The sequence below is a fragment of the Dinoponera quadriceps genome, unplaced genomic scaffold (assembly GCF_001313825.1).
Source record: "Dinoponera quadriceps isolate SergipeBrazil2010 unplaced genomic scaffold, ASM131382v1 scaffold7286, whole genome shotgun sequence".
NCBI lineage: Eukaryota > Metazoa > Arthropoda > Insecta > Hymenoptera > Formicidae > Dinoponera > Dinoponera quadriceps.
In genome coordinates this window covers 246032-268199 of record NW_014562508.1, presented here as the reverse complement: position 1 = coordinate 268199, position 22168 = coordinate 246032, and the positions used below count along the sequence as shown (strand labels likewise).

The following is a 22168-nucleotide window of genomic DNA, read 5'->3' as shown; positions in this document are numbered from 1 at the left end:
GCCGCTCCTCACGCAGACTCCTTCGATCAGTAATGCTTTGCACGCGGCTAATCCGCTAATCTCTCACGTATCCGTAATAAAACGAAGAGGGTGCAAAGTGCGGCACGGCGAGACGCTACGAAAGACGGTAAGAAGAGCCGGGGGATGAGAAGGAAGCATGGACGCGAGCGCGAGAGGACGAAGCGGAAAGGGCGGAAGGACGAAATCTCCTAACGACCGGCGTTATATACTTCGCAGAGATCGCTCGTTATCTCGGTTGGGTGGTGTCAATTTTTCAGCGCTTTATACACGTCCCTATCCCGACGCCACCCCATATTTATCATCGACGCTCCATCCATCGCTCGCCGCTGGCAAATCTCTTTGAGAGCGATCTTATTGATGGGCCGTGAGCTCTACGACGCTGAGAAAAATTGACAATTGGCTGCGTGACGGGGGGAGGCTCGGAGAGAGCGGAAGGGTGCGAGAGAGCCTGGAGATGGAAGGATGTGTGATTTATGTCATAATCTTCGCGGGTTGCGCACGCACACACATACACAGAGAAGCACACACGAGTGCACGTACACGAGATTCTCATCGGAGCTGCGACGGGTGTATCGAAGTTAACGCGATTAACGCATGTTAATACGTAAACGTATATTAGTATCGCAGAATTTCTCGATGAACCGGAACCGTGAAATTGTTCTTACTTTTATCGTTCTCACTTCGGCCGGACTTTTCGCTTAGCCAAAGATGTGAGGCTGTTCGAGCCACGTGGTAATAAACGGAAATCAGATCTGCGGAGACCGATAGAATAGATACTCAATATCAGAGGTACCTCTGGATCAACGTCGCTCATATTGCTTTCCCGACCTTCGATGCGCTCTCACCTCTATACGGATACTCCCTTTAAGCTCCGCTTTGATACTGATAAAATCTTGAAAGGACATTGGAGATGTATAAATCCGTGTTTCCTTTCGTAAACGCTAACTATAATCTCGAGGGCGTTCATACATTGAGAAAAGGATTTGGTAATAAGTAAAATTTGGTGAATATTTGCCGACCAAATATTTGACAACAAAATAATTTTGTCCCATATATTAAATGTACGATATACAGTACTGTACATGGAACTACATATACAGCACATAGAACTAAATTATTTGGTTGCAGTAATTAAGTATTTGATCAGCAAATATTTACCAAATTTTCACATTTATTACCAAATCCTTTTTTCAATGTACGCCAAGGGAAATATAATGTTGAAATTGAATGTAAGAAGTTAATATTATCCGGCGAACGATAAAACACCATCGTGAGAATCCGCGCTCCGAGCATAAAATTCCAAGTAAGCATCCTTAAATTAGTTCAAGTTGATATTTCAACAAAACGTTTTACGCACGGAGGAACATGAAGCTTTCCTAATAACATTTATCGCGTAAAACTCAATTATACGGGAGGCGTCCAAGAATAAAATTTCCACTCATGTTTCGCATGGCGAGAATTTATACGGTTTGGTCGATGACCTATTTAGCATAGTTAATTAAACGCTTCTCATTTGCGATTTCTCTTTTATTTAACGCGGGATTAATTTCGGCGAGATTTTATATTAGACTTATAATTATCGATAATTAGGGTGATATATTAAACCACCGTATATCTGTTTGAAGCAACGAATTTTACCAAGGTAATTAATATAACGATGTAACTAAAAATATATCGGATTGTCTTGAAAGCGAAATAATCTTATAAGCTGAGGAAAACGCGCCCGAGGATAAAATCGGTTAAAAAGAAAGCCACGTTTCGTTGAATCCGTCGTATAAGACGGGCATCAGTACTGAGCTCCGTCGTCTACCCGTAAAGGGTTAGCTTTTATAAACGGATGAGCCATATAAACGCGGCCATCTAGCGTCGCGAAAGCGTCGGACTTTCTCGTTCTTTAAAATTAAACAGTAGGAAGCTACGGAGATACAATTCAACGGTACCTCTTTCTTCTTCAATCTTACAGCGGAAAATATTTACCGTGCCTCAAGTGGATACGAGAAGCCGGAGGCATATAAAAAAATGGAACACTTGTTCAGTTTTTCTTCAGAAATAAATATATCGAGAATTAAGAAGAGGAATATATAACGAGAAATTGTGATACACTTTTAAATTACAATTTAATATATTATTATATTAAAACGAAGACGTTTAATTATTACATCTTTAAGTAGAATTCAGGGTTGGAAAGTAATGCGGTATCCCTTTACTGTTACAAATTACTTTTTTTAGTAACAATGCTTTTTCCGTTAGTAACAGTGATGGTAATGCGATTACATTTTTGGGAATAATGTTTCCACTGAAAATCAGTGAGTACTTATTGATATCAATAAAATACATTTTACTGATTTAATCAGAAATATTATCATTGATTAGCTTTAAGGGAATAGTTATTTTTCTCAACGAGTAATGAGTGACGGTAACGAATTGCTTCGAAAGCAACTTTCCCAAGTCTGACATAGCTGTACGTAAAATTTCGAAGCGATTTATCATAAAGCGAGTTTCAACGTCCGGCTTGTCGTTCGATTACCGAGGAAAGGTGAGCGTCTCGATAGGCGGGCATGGATTAACTTGGTCGCACGTTACCATCACATCGTGAAACAAATATGCGGCCCATACGGCCGAGAGATCACGAATGGGATTGCGGTCTTGCTTCATCATTAAATCCCATCGAACACCAGGGATTGTTCCGTGGCTGTTTGCATGGCAACTGAACAAGCAGCCGAACGACCAGGCCGAGCCAACTAATTATCGCGTTCCTAGCAGGCCAGAAAACAGAACAATGGCATGTGTATTGCGGCGCAAGCCGGCCGGCAGCACAGTATCGTCATGAGAACCGGCGCGTTGCGCGAGCAATTAATTGAGTTTATCGCCTGATGAAGCGAGTCAACGAAGCCGGTATAAACCATTTAGTTCCAAGAAGGTGCAATAAACTTGGCTCAAAAGATCGAAGGGCATTACCTCCCGTCTTGATAAATCTCATTATCGACGTTGACTTCGACGGATTTCCAGCCTCGCGAAATATCAAGTGTAACGGCTTCTCTCTCTGTGCGCACGCGTATATGTGTGTGTGTATGTGTGTGTATCGGCCGTTGGTATAATCTAATCGAAGAGGAACGAGATTACTCGACGCAATCGATACCACCTTTCCATCCGTTAACCGATACTTTATATTAAACCGATACTTTATATTAAATTTATCGACTCAAGACGTCCGGTGGCGGCGAATCAACCGAGATGGCCGGCCGCAAATGTAAAAAGACAACAGAGAGATCCGACCGCACGTGCGCTCACGCGACCTGCGGGGGAAAAAGCGCTTGCTCGACAAGCGTTTCGCCCGACAGAAGCGCTTTTCATCGCGGATCGTTAATCGCGTCGCACTCGCGGCAACTGGTAACGCCCGGCCCCACGGCCAAAGTGCACTTTCTTTAACACCGGAAACAGTGGCCGTCGCATATCGCTGACCGACGCTAAATGCACACGGACGATAACGTCGTAAAGCCAGGAGAGCTTTCGGTTCGACTGACAGCCCTTCGAGTGCACCGCCGCTCGGAAGCTCGAGGTTATTGACTCGCCACTCCACTTCAATACGGACTACCGACACATCCACGTCACGCGCACACTCGCATACGTTCGATGAGACGCCCCGAGAGAGCGAGAGAGAGCAACAGAGAAAGAGGGAGAGAGAGAGAGGGGGGGAAGGGAGGTTGGAAAAGGAGAAAGAAATAAAAGCAGAGAGAAAGAAAGCGAGAAATGAACGGGGACCAGCTTGGAAAAGAATACTGGCTACCAGGCACGAAAGACTGCTTTCAAAAGTCGTATGTTTCTCTCGTCCTCGACTTATACGTGCTTTACACTCCGTGGACGTTCCGTGGACGCACGCACGTGCAGTTCGATAGTTAACCGTGGGTTCGGCTAATCTCTCTTTATCGCGATTGACCGTCGATTAATGGCGAGAAGAAAGGGGAAGGAAATAACGACTCGAGAAGGAGAAACATATTTCTCGCATTGCGGGGTATATCGATATTATTATCTTTGATATTATTTTGATATATTTCGCTTGTGTGGCTCTTTGTGTGTGCGGTAGTCGCTGCGACAATTAATTCCGATTTCAATGCTAACCGAACGCCGATACGCGAAAGAAGTTCCAGCAAGTGCAAAATATCGAAATTTGGAATTACTACGGCGCGATCGTTGTACGTATAAAATGAACAGAAAGAACGAGAGAGAGAGAGAGAGAGAGAGAGAGAGAGATTAGCGGAGGATTTAATTCGGCGCTAATTACATTTGAAATTCAAACTTTCGAACGCGCTGTCATTGAAAATCCGAAACGTCACGGGAACCGGCGCGCCAAATCAGCGACCGACTTAATTACACAAATAACACGGCTGCTCTTTTGCACTACATAAATCACAAGACACACAGGCGGCCCCGGTCTTCGTGGCGCGTTATCCGCCTATATATCCACAGTCGCGCGATGCGATTGTAAACTCGGCCTTTCGAGATAAATGGGCAATTACCCGGTGCATAATGCGTATGCAATTTACACCGATCAATCTGTTACTCGCAAGAACACTGGCGCGCGCGTGGCGCACACGGAACCACTACCGCCACCACGACGCGGTATATTTATACACGGAAGCCTCCTCGTACGCGTCGACAGGTTCGATGCCAAAAATTGCACGTTGATATGATTAAAAAAAAAAATGACAACGGTATAAAAATATACCGTTCGCGTCGCGCATCGCGCGGCCACCGCAAGATATCCGCGATAATCGATAAGCCGATAATCAATATCCGCAAAATGTATCGTACCGTTAATTATTATTTACGTCCAGTTTCCTATTTTCAATATCGCACGATGGCATACAAACATATACGTGTGTACACACGCGAATATGTATTGTAACTCGATACGCGACGGCGAATGCAGGCTTTACGCTAAAGAGTTACTTCAAAGAGTTCTGAATTTTGCAGAACAGATCATGAAGCGTGACGTGCCATTTCGTCGATTTCTCGAAGAAATTTTCTTATCACTTCGATTCCCTTAAGGATATTTGCGCCTACTTTATTTGTCAAATTTATGTGTACCCCTCTATTAAATCACGTGAAACTAACGTATAAATGATGTGTTAATTTGAGGGGTAAAAGTAAATAATATCTCTATTTGTAATATTGTGAATATAAGTCTGTCCTAATTTCTCGCACATTCGTCCAAATTTATTACTCTTTATTGCATTATTAAATATTATTTATTATATAATAAAAAAATTAAATAAACCTACAGGAAAGCATTTTTTGTCAATAGAAACATTAAGCTTCTAGAAGGAAAAAGAGTCCTCTTAATACTGTAACTGAAAATTCAGCACTTTACGAACCAACTACCTTGAAGGTTTAACGCAGGGCCAAATTTCGAGCCGGGTTTACCCATATTTAGGAGAACAGACTACCAAGCAAGAAACAGTTCGCACAATGCGTCTAATTGCAAGACAAAGTGAAAGCACGAAAGATTCTGGTGGATTCGGACCCGTCGGTCTAAAAGTAACGGCGCAAGCCGCATCGTGACGGCTCGACAGTTCGTGGGATGTCCGCGACTATTCCATTAATTACGAGGCAACCTTCAGCTACTCAATGGGTAGTTAGCGGTCAATACTCGGCTCGCGTCAATAATCACTGAGCGGTGGCGGTGGTAGTACGGCGCCGGGGCTTTGATGCGCTAATTTACTCCACCTGCGCTAACGGCTTCCCCGCTCCACCACCTCGCCCCGCTTGGCCTCGCCCTCCTCGTCCTCCCGTCCCTTCCCGTTGTTCCGCCGGTTTGGAACAACGATTGTCTAAGTGCGTGCACGGATTCGGCGCGCCGCTCCGTCGATTCTCAAGTACGTGACGACGTATTAAACTTGAACACTTGGATGCAAAGCCGTCGGATACCGTCGGAGCGCGTAATTCGAACCGCTACTACGCGAACTCGCGAGCGGGATTTACGCCCCGAATTTTCCGAATCGGAGGTGGCTCGGCTGAATTTTAAATTCACTTCAACGGATCGTAAATTGTACGGGGCGATACAAACGGAACGGCCGATATTGAATTATTAGCGACGTGCTCACGATGCGTCGCGCGGTTTAACTTCGTATGATATATCGCGGAGTTTTTCTTTTTCCCCCCTGCTTTCTTGTTTAATGACGACGACGGCAATAGGGAAAATTACAAAGCGGGAGCGTGCAACGCATCCTGCGATGACTACCCGTAATAATATATATACAAACATGATACATGGTGAAACGCGAAAATTAATTATAAAAGCACATAAAGCACGGGTCGCGATAAAGCATGCCCGGGAAATGATACAGAGTGGGAAAAAATAGCGCGGAGTACGCGCGTGTAATGTCAAGGGCTATTCATTGTGTGCGAAGCAGCAAATGCAAATATTTATGAATGCGAATAAAACAAAGCACGGTGTATTAACTTGAAAGATTCTTTATCAACACGTTACACGTAATATCCGGGCGAGAATGTTTTTTTTAATTAAGATGTTTCTGTTTCAGCAGATTCAAATTTCTTCTTGGCATTGTTTTTTTTTTAAAGAGATGTTTCACCGTTGCTCTCGATATTTTAATTGAGGCGCCGCCGGATGCGAATTTTTATTTTACCCCTTTTCGCTTTTCGAAAAGAGATATTTCACGCGTTGCTCAAAATTCACTGCGGCAACGGCAACTCTATGACACGTAACATATTTACTACGACTCCACTTCATCATTCACGCGTCGAGTGGTGGCACAACAGAATCATAAAACAGGATTTTAACCGGCGCATTTCCCGGACACATTGCTATCGATTGCTTCTAATTAATCACACGCATAACGTGTAATAAATCGCAAACAACAACGTTGGATTTTAATGACAGTACTTTAGTCGGCGCGCGGCGCCACCATCAGTCAATTCGATTATTTTCACTCGCTACAGCGCATGTACTAATTTTATTTAACGGCCTTTGGAGAGCATCTCCGTCGACGATTTGATTTATCGAAAATTAATTAATCCCCCTCGGTCCGCTGACAAAGTCACGCGACTGGACGCGCGTCAACGCGCGCCTCCACTCGCGACGTATTGCCGAACGTTACGGGGAGGCATGACAAAAAAAAAAGAGAGAGAAAGAGAAGGAAAACAAAACCTCATGACAGTTCATTTATGCGTATGGAAAAACAAAGCGACGGCGCGTAATCGCCGCGTCGACGCGCCGTATCGGCCCTTTCCCCCTCCCCCCTTTTTTCCCTTCCTCCTCCTTCCCTCTTGTTCCGCTTTGTTTCTTTTTTGTAATCGGGAAGAGATAATCTCCGCATTCGAAATTTACACGCGAATGTACGCGGCGGGCGTGTAAAACACGCGCGTGCCTCACTATTATATCCACCTCTGTGCCGTTATGAACACCCCGTGTAAACGTCCTCCTCCCTCCACCTTCTCTTCCTCCCGCAGCCCATCCTCGATACCGAGTCTGCTCTCGTCGTTCCCTCCGCACTCGGGCGGTGCTTCCGCGCTTTTGAGCGGCGACAACGGTAGAAACAATGAGCAACGCCGGTCGCCTCGGGTAAACTCGTCCTTTTGTCGCGGCGTACGGCAAAGTGTACACCACGCAAAAAGGGACCCTCCCGCCCTTCCCGACCGCCGGTTTATGAGTCAACCGTACTCCTGACTTTCGGGCGCTATCGCGCGCACGCGAGAAAATAATGAGCGCGATAATTGCCTTCGCCGAGAACGACACGTGATAAATTCTCTCGAGGCGCGAAGGTAAATTTAATTGAAATTACTTGGATTGTCGCGCCACCGAGCTTTTTTCGCATCTACAGTGCTCCTGACAAGCACGTGCTGTAGATATCTCGCAATGGAAACGTCGAGACGAAAAAATTTTTTTCCGCGCGCAGAGAGAGAGAGAGAGAGAGAGAGAGAGAGAGAGAGAGAGCCGAAGCTTTTTTTCATATAAACTCTTTTTCAAATTTCCGCGTTTCCTGGCGATGTAGGAACAAATTGTCAACAGAGCTTTTTTTGCTAAGAAACATAGTGAATTGCAAGTTAAGGAGCATAGTAAATTTTTTAACTAATGAAAATTAAGATAAATAGAGGCAGAATATCAATATGTTCCTCGCTTACGAAATTCGATAGTAATCTTCATTTTAAAGTTCTCTCCGTGGGCAGAGAGGAGAAAAATAATTGAGAAGGATAACAAATGTTTGTGTTGCCATAGCAAATAAATAAATGTAAAATAGGATATATCTTAAGTATCGTTCAATATTTTAGAAGTTTAATTTTTAAAATCGTTTTATAAATAAATGAACATGTGTTCATAATTTTTCTTCGTAAAATGACCTCAAAAATCAACTCTTAAAATATTGGACATTACTTAGGAAATACTGTTACATTCATTCATTCGCTACAGAGAATATAAAGTTTGCAATCACTCTACATTATTTTTCTCCTTATACATAATATAATTAAAAATTTTTAGTTTTCCGCGAGATGTTCCGTGCAAGCTTAGCAGTAAGTAAGCGAAACGACACGACTTGATGAATTCCTCACGCGATCTCAATAAGACATTTCTCGTTCATTCGTATCTGACACGTGCGTTCAATCGTGCGACGATAATAATTCGCGCGCAAAATTTGTAAAGTGATAAAAATCTCAAAGCACGCGCTGAAAATCCCATCGGCGCTTAAGAACATAATTTCTTCGCGAAAGAATCGTAAAACATTGCGACAAGGATCTCAATTTCCTCGAAATCGCATCGAGGTCGGGCACGCTCGGGGCAGCAGCAGCACCGATATGTGCATGAATCAAAAAGCACCGCGACGTCGAGCGCAATCGAAAGGCGATACGAGCGAGTGGAATGCCACGAATTTCGTTGACGTAGCTCTATGTACCGATGGAGTTCCGCCATTGGCCGGCAGTAGTAGAGGGACGCGTATAGTCGGCCGGAAGGGGGGACGGCTCGATATTGGTCAGACAGTGGAATGCCCTCTGTTCGCGCCAGACAACAAGATTTCTCTGTACCTTATACCGATCTTGTCAGCTTTATAGAGTGATAGTACGTAGGGAAAAAGGAAAGATAATAGATAAAGGGAGAAAGAGAGCGAGAGAGAGAAGGAGGGAGGGGGAGAACGACAGATCAAAGGACGAGAAAACGCAAGCAGCAAGAGACAGCAGAAGCGAGAGGGAAAGGACAAAGGAAGGGCACGATGACGATAAGTTAAATGAAAAATCGAAGGGACGGAGCGATGAAGATTGAAAGTAGCGGTAAGCTGCTAAAATATAAATATCAGCGCCAGATCATTCTGCAATATGAACAAGTGCGTGTCTTCGCGGTGGATGATATCTTAAAAAGATGATATTAAATCGAATCTTTCTCGGGAGAGAAAAATAAGACAGACGAAAATAGAGAGAAAGAGAGAGAGAGAGAGAGGGAGAGAGCCGTATGTCAAGATCCGGGTCCGTATATCGCGTTACGACAAGAAATTACATTAGTGCCGCGCGTGCACGCGAAGAAACGTTCGTTACATCCGTTCTTTTTGAATCTCGACTTAATTTGAGAACGCACGGCAAAGGGACTCCGTGAAGCGCACGGTGGCTGACGCAAGGGTGGCTCGAAGATGAATCTCCAGGAAGCCGCAGCTCGTGCTCGACGCGTGTGAGTCGTCGAGGCTGAGCAACGCTCCCGGCGCTCGACACGCCTGTCTATTTGTCGTGTAAAATACGAGTATAACCCGGCGACCGCGCGGAGCATACATTATCCTCGACTTTTTCCCGCTCCTGCGGATTTGGTGTCGGGCATTGGGGTCGCCAGGCAAATCTATCCCTATCAAGCGCAGGCCGTTATCCCGAGAATGCGAACCTTCCATCCGAGGAAGAGAGAGAGAGAGAGAAAGCCCTTCCGCGTCAGTCCGCGTTTTATCGCGTGTGGGGGAGATGAGACGGCTGAATTCTCGATGATCGGCGAAAAGCGGAAGTGATGATCTCACGAAGCACGTATTACGGTGTATTATCGTCGAAGGAAACTTTCCTACATTTCATACCTTTTCGAGCGCGCTTCCCTAATGTGATTCGGATTTTCATATTCTCCCATATTCTTTAGGTGCCTGTTCTCTATTACTTTTTAAATTTCTTGGGGTGAAATTTCACTTGGAAAGCAGAGTAACGACCGAGCCACTAAATTTCGAGAGATCCTTTACTCATGCTGAATGAATTCACCGCGTTGAATCGCCGAGTAAATATTTTCACTCGAAATTGAAGAGCGAATTCGATATATTTCATTGTCACAGAGACAAATTCACTCTAATCGATTCAAATATTCACTATTACAGAATCAGAATCCACTGTAAGTTTGAGTCGAACGTACACTTTTACGATTCCGCGTGGCAGTATTTTCACCAATGCTTTGACTGAATATTTCCATTCGTTTGGAATAAATTTCCACTCCAAGAAATTTAGAGAGTAATATAAGTGTTACCGTATGTTGAACAGTTGCTGCAATAATGCGACTTTGATCCTTAACGTATTCTGTTGAAGAATGAAAAGGAAAAAGGAAAGAGGAAATGTATTCTACGTGAAAAAACGGAAATTTACGGGATTCGATTGCTTTCTTTAATTTGCCTCCCCTCCCCCCCCAAAAAAAACACAGTAAATTCGTAAATATTTTTCTATCGAAAATTGAGTAATATTTTATCGTTCGCCTCCGTGAGGATTATTATTTATTTACATGTAACATTTGTTATTTCACCGCGATTTCCGTTCATCATCGCGCATTTCAGTTGGCCCCTTTTGTCAATTCTGTTTCGTAATGCATTTTAAATCGACTTTTACAAAATTGTGATGATTCTGCCAATTTACATTTGGCATTTTAAATCTCGCGGAAACCGTCCCATTTCAGAATTGTTGCCGAACAATCAGCGTGCACCATACTCCATTTATAATGGAGCACAGCGCGCGCGTAAGTACGAAAATATCAGACAATAACTGAAATTTCTCTGTTGCCAGGCTGAATTTGTACATTTTCCGATCACGGTTTTATGTTATAGCCGCGAGTTATGCGCACACGGAGCCGAGGCTGAGCAATGATAGTCGAAGAAACATGATAATCACGAACGCGTACGCGATCGTTGTCGAGAGCGTTGTCACAACGACGATATTCACCGGACGCCGCGACGGCCGGCCGTTATACACATCCAGAACTGAATAAAGCACTCGGACATTCGATACAGAGCCCCTAAAGCTCGAAACAATACACTTTGTATACTTCTCACAACACAATAGCTGCGTGGCCTCATTAAAACGGCATAAAATTAACACATCGATCATTGTAATTATTATCTATTATTTAACGACGAATCTCCTCGAATTGCAATTATATTATTAGTAGCTTTCGAGTGACACCGACCGTGTATGTATATTGTTAATTTGCCGTAATACTGTAATACATAAAACGAGCGCGATGTTAAATTTAATTTTTAAGTTCTAATTACGCATGCGAGAGAATGCTATATTCGAACATTTTACTAACAGGATATTAATGATTTCCTATAAAGTTTACGTCTTATTGGTTAACCAGAATTATAAATGATTTTATGCAATGAAAATATACGTGAAAATGAATTTCAAGCATTGCTCAATATGTGACGGATACAATGAAAAATTTCAAAATTCATATCTCTAGCTGTCAGTTAGCGTAAATATTTACCCGATATGGAAATTCTGCAGCTTATACATACCAAATACCATGTCAATGTTCCAATCGGGAAAATTTCAAAGAACAATTTTATACCCTTTTAATTAAATTCAGAAACATAGAAAAATACGAAAAGTTTGCAACAAATTCGATATATCTTATCAAAAAGAAAACACGTAAAAAATCATTTTTATCAAGATTCAATGTTTTGGTCAAAAACTTCTCAACCACATTATGCGATGTTTGTGTAATGTAACATTTCGAGGTTCATCTTTATGTTATCACCGCTTATCGACTTATTCGTCATCGACTTTAACATTCCCTTATCGATCGTTACGATGATCGGATAACACGACCGCCATACGATGTATCTCTTATTGATGTCTCATGATACTCGCGAGAACGTGTGGCTTGCGCAACGTGCAAGAAACAAAGTGTGAAAGAAGTACAAGCCATTGCATTTCAATGAAAGCTTACTTACTTCGCCAGCGTTGTTGGCGTGCTGGACGCGCGCTTCCGGGTTTAGAACACGTTGATTTGTTTTTCTCGACTTCGCCAAGGTAGACGTTAAGTGTACTCAACGTCTTATCGTGCGCCGCGGATTTCGGTGCCATATTTCATGCGGCAGGCAACTTTTAGCGTTCTTCCCTCGTATTTACTCGACCGGTTCGCGAGAGGCACAATAGAGAAGATATATCCGGAGATTTATGAAGTCGGTATACTTCATTGAGATACACGAAATAAATCGGAGCGCGCACGCTGAATTCGGCGAGAGAGAGAGAGAGAGAGAGAGAGAGGGAGAAAGCGGACGAAAATAATTGGTTACGTCTCGGAGATTTATACCGAAACAATCGGAATCCACTTCTCGATATTACATTTCTCGTAACCCGATTCGAAATTTTGCTTCCACATTAATCTTGCAAATTTTGCTGGGATTGAAGGACCAATGGGGAATCTCGAGATATAACTGTATGTACTATTATCCTGCTTTGATGTTAAAAATGTTTACTTGCTACCGTTTTATTCAATATTGAGCTTTAGAAAAGGACCTGCTAAAAGCTTTTACAATGGCCTGAGATTCTGTGCTGCATAAACACTTTTCAAAAAATGGTGTTATTGAATATTTCATTTATCTCAATATTCCCCCCTATTCTGCATTTAATACTTGCTTTTAATTTCAATATGTAATTAATTACATAACTCATGCAACTGCGGACAGAGGCAGCAAATAATCTTCCTCCGTGTAACGATAAGGATATTATGAAAGAAAAAAATTGGTTTTATTTACCCATTTATCTATTAATCTGTCGGATTATTTAATATCTGCTTATTGCGATACTCTATTTGCAATTGAATCCTCTATCATTTACCTATATTAATTATTTAATATTTGCTTATCGCACATAATCTATTTGCGGTTGAATAAGTTACATAATTGATAAATTGCTTATTGAAATTACAAATTAAAGATTAATTGCAGATGGAATATTACGATACTCGTGTATTAAATAATTCTGAAATAATCCCTTCTTTAAACCTCTCAGCGTGGAGAAAAATAGCAGTGAATAATCATTAGTAGTATCAAAAAAGACAATATACCGAGGTTTTCTATTGGATTTCCAAATTCGATGAAATTTACAGAATTAATGTAGAATTAAAATCAACTCCGTATGTTTATAAATTAATTACACAGATTGTAATCCTAATTTTGTGATTTTAATTTATTTTCCCGGAAGTTCACTGAGCAAGAGTTACAGTTCACCTATTTGCTTAACAAAAGTATCGAAGCATCAATAATTTGCAAGATACAAGCGATCGAAAAAGCGGGGCTTTTCGCAAACTTCGAACGTTCAAACAAATGACAAAGTTTTCTCCGATCAAATTCAAGTCGACTTTACTTTAACGGAAGTTTAATTCGGACCTTAATTAAAAAGATACGTTACGTTAAAAATTTAAAAATCGCCATGAAAAACAACGTTCTCTCTTGACATTTCCCTCGACATTTTCGACAAAGAAAATTGATCTCCGAATTGTGCTCAGAGAAGCTCGAGGTAAAATTAAGGTCGGACGTGTGTGTATTCGATCGATCAGTTAATGTTAAATATTTATCACCTGCCTAATAATTCGGTCATTCAATCCATTTCTGAACGCAAGCTTAATTCGGCGGACTTCGCGGCGCATAAATTGCGTCAAAATCACCCAAGTCCGCCCTGGTACGACCGGTAAATAATCGTTGCCTGCGTCAACGTTCAAAAGTGCCGCGCTAAGCAAAGCAGCACGACTGCAGCGTGGGGAGTAAAGGCTCGCTACCGAAAAATAAACAGCGCTACCAGTGAGCCAGGGTAACCAGACGACGCGCAAAGGAGAGAACGTTCAAAAACGCGAAGCGGAGAGCGCTCCGTCCACACACCCTCTCGTGCTATCCGCGCGCACCCTCGTCGTACCCCCAGGGGCGGACGTGCCGCTCTCGCCACGAGAGATAAAAGCTAGCTGCTGCGTTCTCCGGTGGATGGATATTAAAAACAGGAATGGAGCGAGAGACCGCGCGAAGGTTCATTTGGGGACGGGGCTTCGACCTTTCGAACGACGCTGAAGAGCGTCACGCACGCGTCAACCGGCGACGCGATTGTTTCTCGTCTCACGGCGAACGTGCGCATCTCTGGTCGCGCGCGCCGACAGGCGCGGCCGACGCGCCCGAAACGAGTGACACGTCTGGCGGAGTGAAGGGAGGGGGTGGAGGGTAAAGAGAGGAAAAAAGAAAGACGAAAAAAGGGGGAAAAAATAGCGAGCGAAATGCGAATTTTTAGGACGAATGCATATTCATGTCACGGCGATGCGACCGCGGCCGGGAATCCAAGTGGCGCGTATTAATATGCATAAATCCTGCCATTACCGGCAGCTCAGGCAACTCGGGACGTCTCTTCCCGCGATTTATCCGCGGGTCGACCGACTTGCCGGGAATTCTTGGGAAGGACGGCACCTGTACTCCCGGTGCGCCTACGAATAGCGGCCGTCTCTTTAGGAAGACGAGAGTGAGGCGAGGCGCGGAGGAAGAAGCAACGAAGAGAGGAACGAATCTTGCTCATTTTTATATGAGTATTCTGGGCCAATTGTTAGTGACAAGATTTGGATAAAATAATGGATTATTGTTACAAGATCCAAGTGGTCTATTCATACAATCCTTGTAGTCGATGCAGGCGACCGCGAAAAGAAGCAGCGCGGCATAAGCGCTGCTAGAGGAAATATTTCTCGAAAGAATATATGGCATATCTTTCATGGAGAGCAGTCATCATTGAAAGTAAGAGTCGTCAGTGAGAACTTGCGGAGAACAAGGTCAAGAAAGCCCATAATTCTTCGTCCCTGGTGTGTCTGGAAGCGGATGTATTTCGTCGAGTCAGCTATGCGTACATTTCTTTGTCCCTTTTCTTGTGTAATACGAATAATACACCCCCATCTCCTTTCTCTTTCTCCCAAGTTAATGTATACGCATCACGCACAAAAGTATCCAGGCGTATTTATGAGATCGTGGTCATCAGGGGCGGATCGAGTGTGAAACATAAAACGCGAATTTTTGGTGGAAAACAGAATTTTTGGCGGGGAACAGAAAAAAACTTGCCCCTCCGGTGCTGTGCCGGTTGGTGGAAAAATTTTTCTCTCAAAAGTTATCGCCCTCTAAACGTACCTGGCACATTCCTAAAAAATTTCGACAGTCGGAATTTTGCGAGAATTTAATCATTCCTGCAAAATTGAAAGGCTTTATGCAAGATAGAATCACGTTTCCCAAAAAGTTCACATCTCGTTTTTTTCAGGGCCGCGCATAAAAATGCGTTATATCCGGAAAATCCGCAGTTTTTTATAATTTCCGGGCGAAAACGAAATCCCGGTCGTATTGTGAAAATAAAAAGATCGCGCGCGAATACATAAATAACGCGATCGATTTGGCCGTCAAACGTCGACTAATATTTTAATCAAATCGATCGCGCGAATTTGGGAACGGACGTATCAATGTCATAGGGAATCGGTCGTTCGACATCTGTCAGTTAAATAAAAGTGTATCTTAAAACCGTTTTAATCGACCATATTTCTTTTTCTCCTTCAAACATCGCTCCAACATTTTTCACTTGCCATTTAAAATTCTCCTACCGATGATATAATGCGATTTATGATTCACATCTCGCGATGTATTAAGCGCGGTCGCAAAGTGGTCAGTGCGTGCGCGAGAGAGATTATATCGATTATATATTCATTAAAATATAAATAAACAAGGGTGTGCGGAGCGTGAAAAAGTGGGGAGAGGGGAGAAACGAGATAAACGGCATTAAATCTCCAGGAGATACCTCGAGGAACAGTGCGGCTTTAATTTTTCACGTTAATAGGAAATCCGACTTCAAAGGATTAAACGTCGAAGAAGATTGCGAGGTACTCACCAAGCACGACCAGCTTCACCGGTCTGCCGAAGAGGATTTTCCCCCGGTCGTCTTCTAACCTGCAGCCCCACACACCGTCATCCTCTAATCTGACGTTGTCTATGTGTAACGCCGCGGTCGTGGAGTCGCCGATATACCTGTGCCCGGTTCCGCTCATTTCCGTTCTCGTGTCTATCGTGATCATATCTACCGGACTTCCCTCGTGCAGCCACGTCGCCGGTCGTATTCTGTAACTTCTGACAAGGCGCAACGTCTGCATTATTAGTTCACTTAACGAACTTCGTCACGCCCGATCTTCGAGCGACGAAGCATCTTGTACTATTCAGCGCTATTTACCGTGGAAACCTTCGCAAGTGTCCCTCACCGATTTTCATGGGCTTCGGTTTACGTGGAATCCTTTAGATATAAGTTGAGAATCGTTATTGAAATCATCGGTTTCATTGGCAAAATCGTTCTCATAACTTCGATGATATTCGCGGGAAATTCAATAACCCGTTATTTTCCAAGCGTTATTTCAACCCCTGAAGGTTGAGATAAGCACTTAAAAAAAAACATGGTTCGATCATTTTTTGTTGTTCTACATATAATCCAAAACCCATCAAATTTAGTGAGAGAGATTTCTGACGGTTCCTTTGTTAACGTGAGTTTGTTACGTGACGGGAATAATATTACTGTAGCTTACTCGATACGTTATTACTATTTACTGCTACTATTCTTTTTTATGAAGAGACATTATATGAGCATATAAGGAAAAGATAAGATATCTTAGAGATAAAAAAAAGATAGAAAATATATATCTTCTTTTCAAGGATCGAAAACAAAAGAGACAGGTTACCCGAATAGAAAACTTTTCTAGGAAAATAGCTGATCACATGTCAGAATGTCAACTTTTACCGCTTAGAATTTAGAGTAGACAGTATTTATCAAACAATTGAGTAAGAAAACCATGTCGGGATGCAACTGATGCTGTATTTATACTGATACTTCCGATAGTAAAACTGATAGTAAATATTTTTACTGAAAATTACACACGATGAACATACTTGATATACTTCATACGGTTCTTGCGTCAAGGTTTGCATGTTTTAACCGACGATTCCTATTCCCCTCGCGATAGCTACAAGTCGATTGAGTTTTGCGCACACAGTGCACTCACCTCGCTCCTGGCAGCAATAATCTCGAGTAATTCCCTTCCAGTTCGCAAGGTAAGATGACCTTGCTGTGAGGTTTCACCACGAGCTCCAGAGGCGGATTGGACGACGTAGCCGCCGTATCCAAGGGTAACGGAACATTGGTCGTGGTGGAAGAGCTGGTAGACCATGACTCTTCTTCAGGGGCCAAAAGGGCCGCGGGCTGCGCCACTTCGTCGGGCAGTGGTATCAACGTCGAGCCGGATGTCGTTGTGCTCGTTGTGCTGGTGGTGGTCCTCCTGGAACGCCGGTTACCCTCTTGCCTACCCCGTAGCGCAAAAACACCGGCCTCGTTCACAGAACCTGCAACAGCGACACGGTATAATGACACCGGCCTCTCTGACATATTAGCCGTTAAACGAAGTTACCGTGATTCCGTTTTTCGCCAAGTGCCTTACACTTTTTCCAGCGCATGCACGCGCGCACGAGATCTTATATCGTTGCTTTTCCCTTTTTGTCGCCTTCTCGGAATTCTTAACGTGCCCTAGTTTTGTTTTTTTAATATTTCCGGGGAAACTGTCGCGTGACTCCTCGCGAGAAAGCGTTTTAACTACAAGTTCAGCCATTATCGTTATCGTTATTTATCGCATATTATACTATAACGCTGCGCGCCGGACCACGTTTCATTAACTACCGTGCTGGGCGGATTAATTAAGATGTAATGTAATTATATAGCAAGCGGTATATATAATGAAGCAGTTATTGCACAAAATCTTCATCGGCCACAATTCGCCAGTTTTTTTCTAAAATGTAAATTTTCTCGAGCCAAAATTTTGACCCTGTATTAAAGTTTTAATTCTACAGCACAAAAGGAGCTGAGATAACGAAAAATAGGTTCTTTCTCTCAATTCTGTCCTAATAATATAATTTACTCTTATTTTGGCCATAATGATGTGTTAGATTTTCGTCTTCGCTGTTTTTGGCGTCAAAATAGGTTGCTTTACAGTAACATAATAATTAAATCTTTAGAATCAAAAATTCAAGATTGAAGCTAACAAGTGTAGCACTGCCAAATTAGGTTTTTACTAGTCCATAGTAAGTAGGCGCAAATTATTTTAAAGAGTCAATGAAGCATTAACATTTCGACTCAGGATCTCAGGAATTCTCTCTCTCTCTCTCTCTCTCCTTTCCACTCTTCCCTACTCACAACCCGGACAAAGAGACGCAGATGTGCGTCCAAATTAACAGAACGTATTGTCTTCGGTGCCGTGTGCACTCCCGGCCGAAGTAGAGTGCGGAGCCCAGAGAAGGGAAGCGCGTTACCGTCCGCCCGAATTCAAAGGACGGCTAAATTTTCCGGCCGCCCTTTACGGGACCGAACACAACAGACAAAATTAGTCGTCCGTTTCTCCTCGCGCCCTGCCGCGCGCGCTTTATCACGAAGTAAATATTCTGAAGGCTGGAGCTTGATCGAGTTAGCGCCGCCCCGGAATTCGATAAAGCCGCGACAAGAACGTCGTTGCGAAGGGCACTTTCCGAGAGAGGCGGCAGCCGTTCCGCACGCTCGGTCGCTCGCACCTAAAACTGCCTATCGAGCTTGGTCGACCGAGACTTCACGAGGAAAACTAATTATGGTCCCGATGAGCCGCAAATAGCTGCAACTACCTAACACAACTAAGAGCTCTTCCCAGGCAGGAGCCGCCTTCTCATCCTGCAGCCGCGAGTTCCGCAATCCCTCTGTAGCAAGCGGCAGTTGAGGGTGACCAACTTGTTTGCATGCCACGAGGCGCTTCTAGGCTGTTTCATTAACGTCGGCTCTCCCATAGCCCAGCGACTGAAACGTAAATTTCTCATTCTTTCGAACCTTTGTGCCGACGACGTCGCTCCTCGCGTTAACCTCCGCGAGGCCTTCTTGCCTCCGTTTACGCGCTGTTTAATGAGCCCCGTTACAACAAACGTGGAAATGGCATCTCGTTTCCAATCCGTTCGTTTCTTTCCTTATCTTAGCTCTCATTGTGTTGTAAAATTAAAACATATGGCTAAAATCGGTCGAATCGGGCCGTGCGGTCAAAAGGCGAAAACGATTGATGGCCGGAGAAGATCGGACGTTCGTAGTTACTGAGGATGAACGCGGGATTCGACACTAGGCCGCAAAGGAAAATGTATCGACCTATAGTCACGTGGCAATATCATGGCGCCGGCCAATAGCGGGTGCCCTCTGTTCATCAACGTTCCCAATAGTATACCCGACTAGTTATACACCGCTATCGAGTGGATGTTGTTCGACGTTGATGCATGCATTATTCAGGCGGTGTATCCATTCATTATTCATGTCATGATCAATGGATGTCAACAGACCGCGATCTGTATCTGAGCACGTCGCTGTGGCAGAAAGTGAAAGCGGGCGCTAAGCGAAGTACGTTGACGGGCTCAAAGGAACGTAGCGAGTAACGTGGTGTAACGAATTTCTGGCACCATGTAGTCGACGACGCGATGTGATGAACCTTTGATTATAACAGAACCGACCGTGCTCGCGTGCTTAAAGAACTCGTTATCGCGTTGTGACCGTGCTTTCGAGAGAAATTGCACGCGGCTTTTCGCAAACTCCCGCTCGATATCGATACAACGAGTCGAGTCTTACGATATAGTACATTTTATAACTTAATAGATTTTATAACCTAATAGATTCGACGATACCTGAACGATCTAGTAATTAATTATTACTTTATCATTAGACACGCGAAGAGGCTTCTTGATTCGCGTCGATTCTTTTCCACGTAGGCGCGCGATTCACACCAATGCAAGGTGGTAAGACGATTGAGAGAATTCGTCACCTCATGTTACTGCATAAACTCCTTTCCCTTCGCGCGTAGAACTCGCTTCGCTGGGAGGGAATGGGGGACTCTCGGCAAATTTCCGCCCACATCACCGTATCGCCGTTACCCCCTGTCGTGCATCGCGCATCAAAGGTGAAATACGGGAGTTCGCATGGGAATTCCGATAATTTGGAAAGAGGAGTAGGTAAACTCCCAGAGAGAGAGAGAGAGAGAGGGAGAGAGCACGCACGGCACCGCCTTGAATCCCCGAAGCGCTAGATTTGTCGAACGTTCCGGAAAAGACCAGCTCTCTCGCAACTTCGTCTCGCGGAATACTCGCGCCGTATGAGCCAAGTTTCGCCAAGTTGTGCCTCCTCCCCAGTTGTTATCTATTTTACGTTATCACCGCTAATTTTACTCTCAGTTCGGCCCGGTCGAGACCGGAATTTTAAATGGGCTTCTCCCTCAAGGAATACTTTGGGAAAGTGCGCTCTCGAACGAGCAACGTTATGAACCTATGAAGAGCGTGTGTATAGGTTTTCGGTTTCTGCACTACGTAATAACACGGTGCGCAACGAGACGATTTAAAAATGCGAAGTATACGTATATCTACTGAATTATATAAATATATTAAGAAATAAGAAATATTTATTCGGTGGCTATTAATAACATATTTACTTGAATCTCTCTCTAAATTATTTTATCTAAATAAAATAAACGATTGTTTTTATACAAAGCTATAGATTTAAGAACATGTATATTTTTTTTCATTTCAAAAAATGTCTTCTCAATGTAAAAATATATGTATTGGTATGAATAATTATTAGTACCCACCGGACAAATACATTTTATCTTACATTTTCTTTCTCAGCGAATATAGATATATATCTAGATACACTGAATTATATTTACTATGCAGACACGCATACCGTATTTTACAATCACACCGCAGGCACGTAATGCGATAGCTCCCGCCCTTCATAATACAGGCGCGTCCAATTTTCGCTGATTTTCATCGCAAAAAATACAATTGATAAAAAGAGAAAATGATTGATCACGAGTTAATCTAGCGGATAACGTAAACTCGCGCAATTTCTGTAATCAGGTCAGCGGGAAATATCGCATCACGCGTCTCGCGTATATTATCGGAATGAAAGCGGAACGAAAATTAATCCACACGCGATCAAAACGCGTAATCGGAGCGCACAACAAACGTGAGGAAAAAAAAAACAAGGATGGAAAAATACACGACGCGCCGGCGAACGAGGGAGGGAAGCGCGGGATATCGCGTTACGTAATATTTTATTATACCGTATATTTTATTACGCGCATTCGCCACGTCGCACTACACTTCATGTTTACCAGATTATAGCTCTCTCCGTTGCCTCCCCCTCCTTCTCTCGCTCTCTCTGTTTCCCGCGTTGCCCAGGGACCGTCGGTCCCAGAACGTATCAGCGAGACCCGCCTCACATCCGGCACATTCGAATCCGAGGGGCGAGCAGTGTCCGCCGTTGATGAAAAGTTTTGAGAGTTCTCGGAGGACTTTGCATGTTGACGACAAGCGGAGGGCGGCCTCCGTTGGCAGGGGCCAAAGCACGAACGCCAAGGATAGTGGCGGCGAGAGAGGAGAAAAGGATATACGGATATATATATATACATACACACACACACACACACATACATATATATATATGTATGTATATATGTTGTGTATATACATACCTAACCCTCCTGCCTCGGTGGATGCCGAGGTGACCTTGCCCTGTGTATACAAAGCGACGGAGATCAGAGGCGTCTCCAGAGCACGTAGGGAGACCAAGCGAAAAGCAGGATGGGACAGGCGAAGCGGAAGGGAAATAGAGCACGGAGAAAGAGAAAGAGTGAAAGAGAGAAGGGTGCAGAGGGGGAGCGGGAGCGAGTAGAAGGATTCGGTATCACGGGTGTGTATCGCCGGGAGAATCTATCTTTCGTGTAGAATTCGCGGCACGATCGTCTCTGACGGCGACGGGAGTGATTCGCGGCCAAGGCGGCCCCCTCCTCCTCTACACACCATCCCCCCCCCGTCTT

At 43.8% G+C, this 22168-nt stretch overlaps 1 protein-coding gene across 1 annotated transcript in view; it reads right to left on the bottom strand.

The window, feature by feature from the left end:
* LOC106751111 (hemicentin-2) overlaps nucleotides 1–22168 on the bottom strand; it is a 427635-nt gene that overhangs the window by 164730 nt on the left and 240737 nt on the right. The window contains exons 4-5 of the mRNA XM_014631902.1: nucleotides 17312–17648; nucleotides 16156–16391 (exon numbers count right to left, since the gene is read on the bottom strand). Of these exons, the coding sequence (XP_014487388.1) occupies nucleotides 16156–16391; nucleotides 17312–17648 (573 nt within the window). The remainder of the gene's footprint in view (nucleotides 1–16155; nucleotides 16392–17311; nucleotides 17649–22168) is intronic.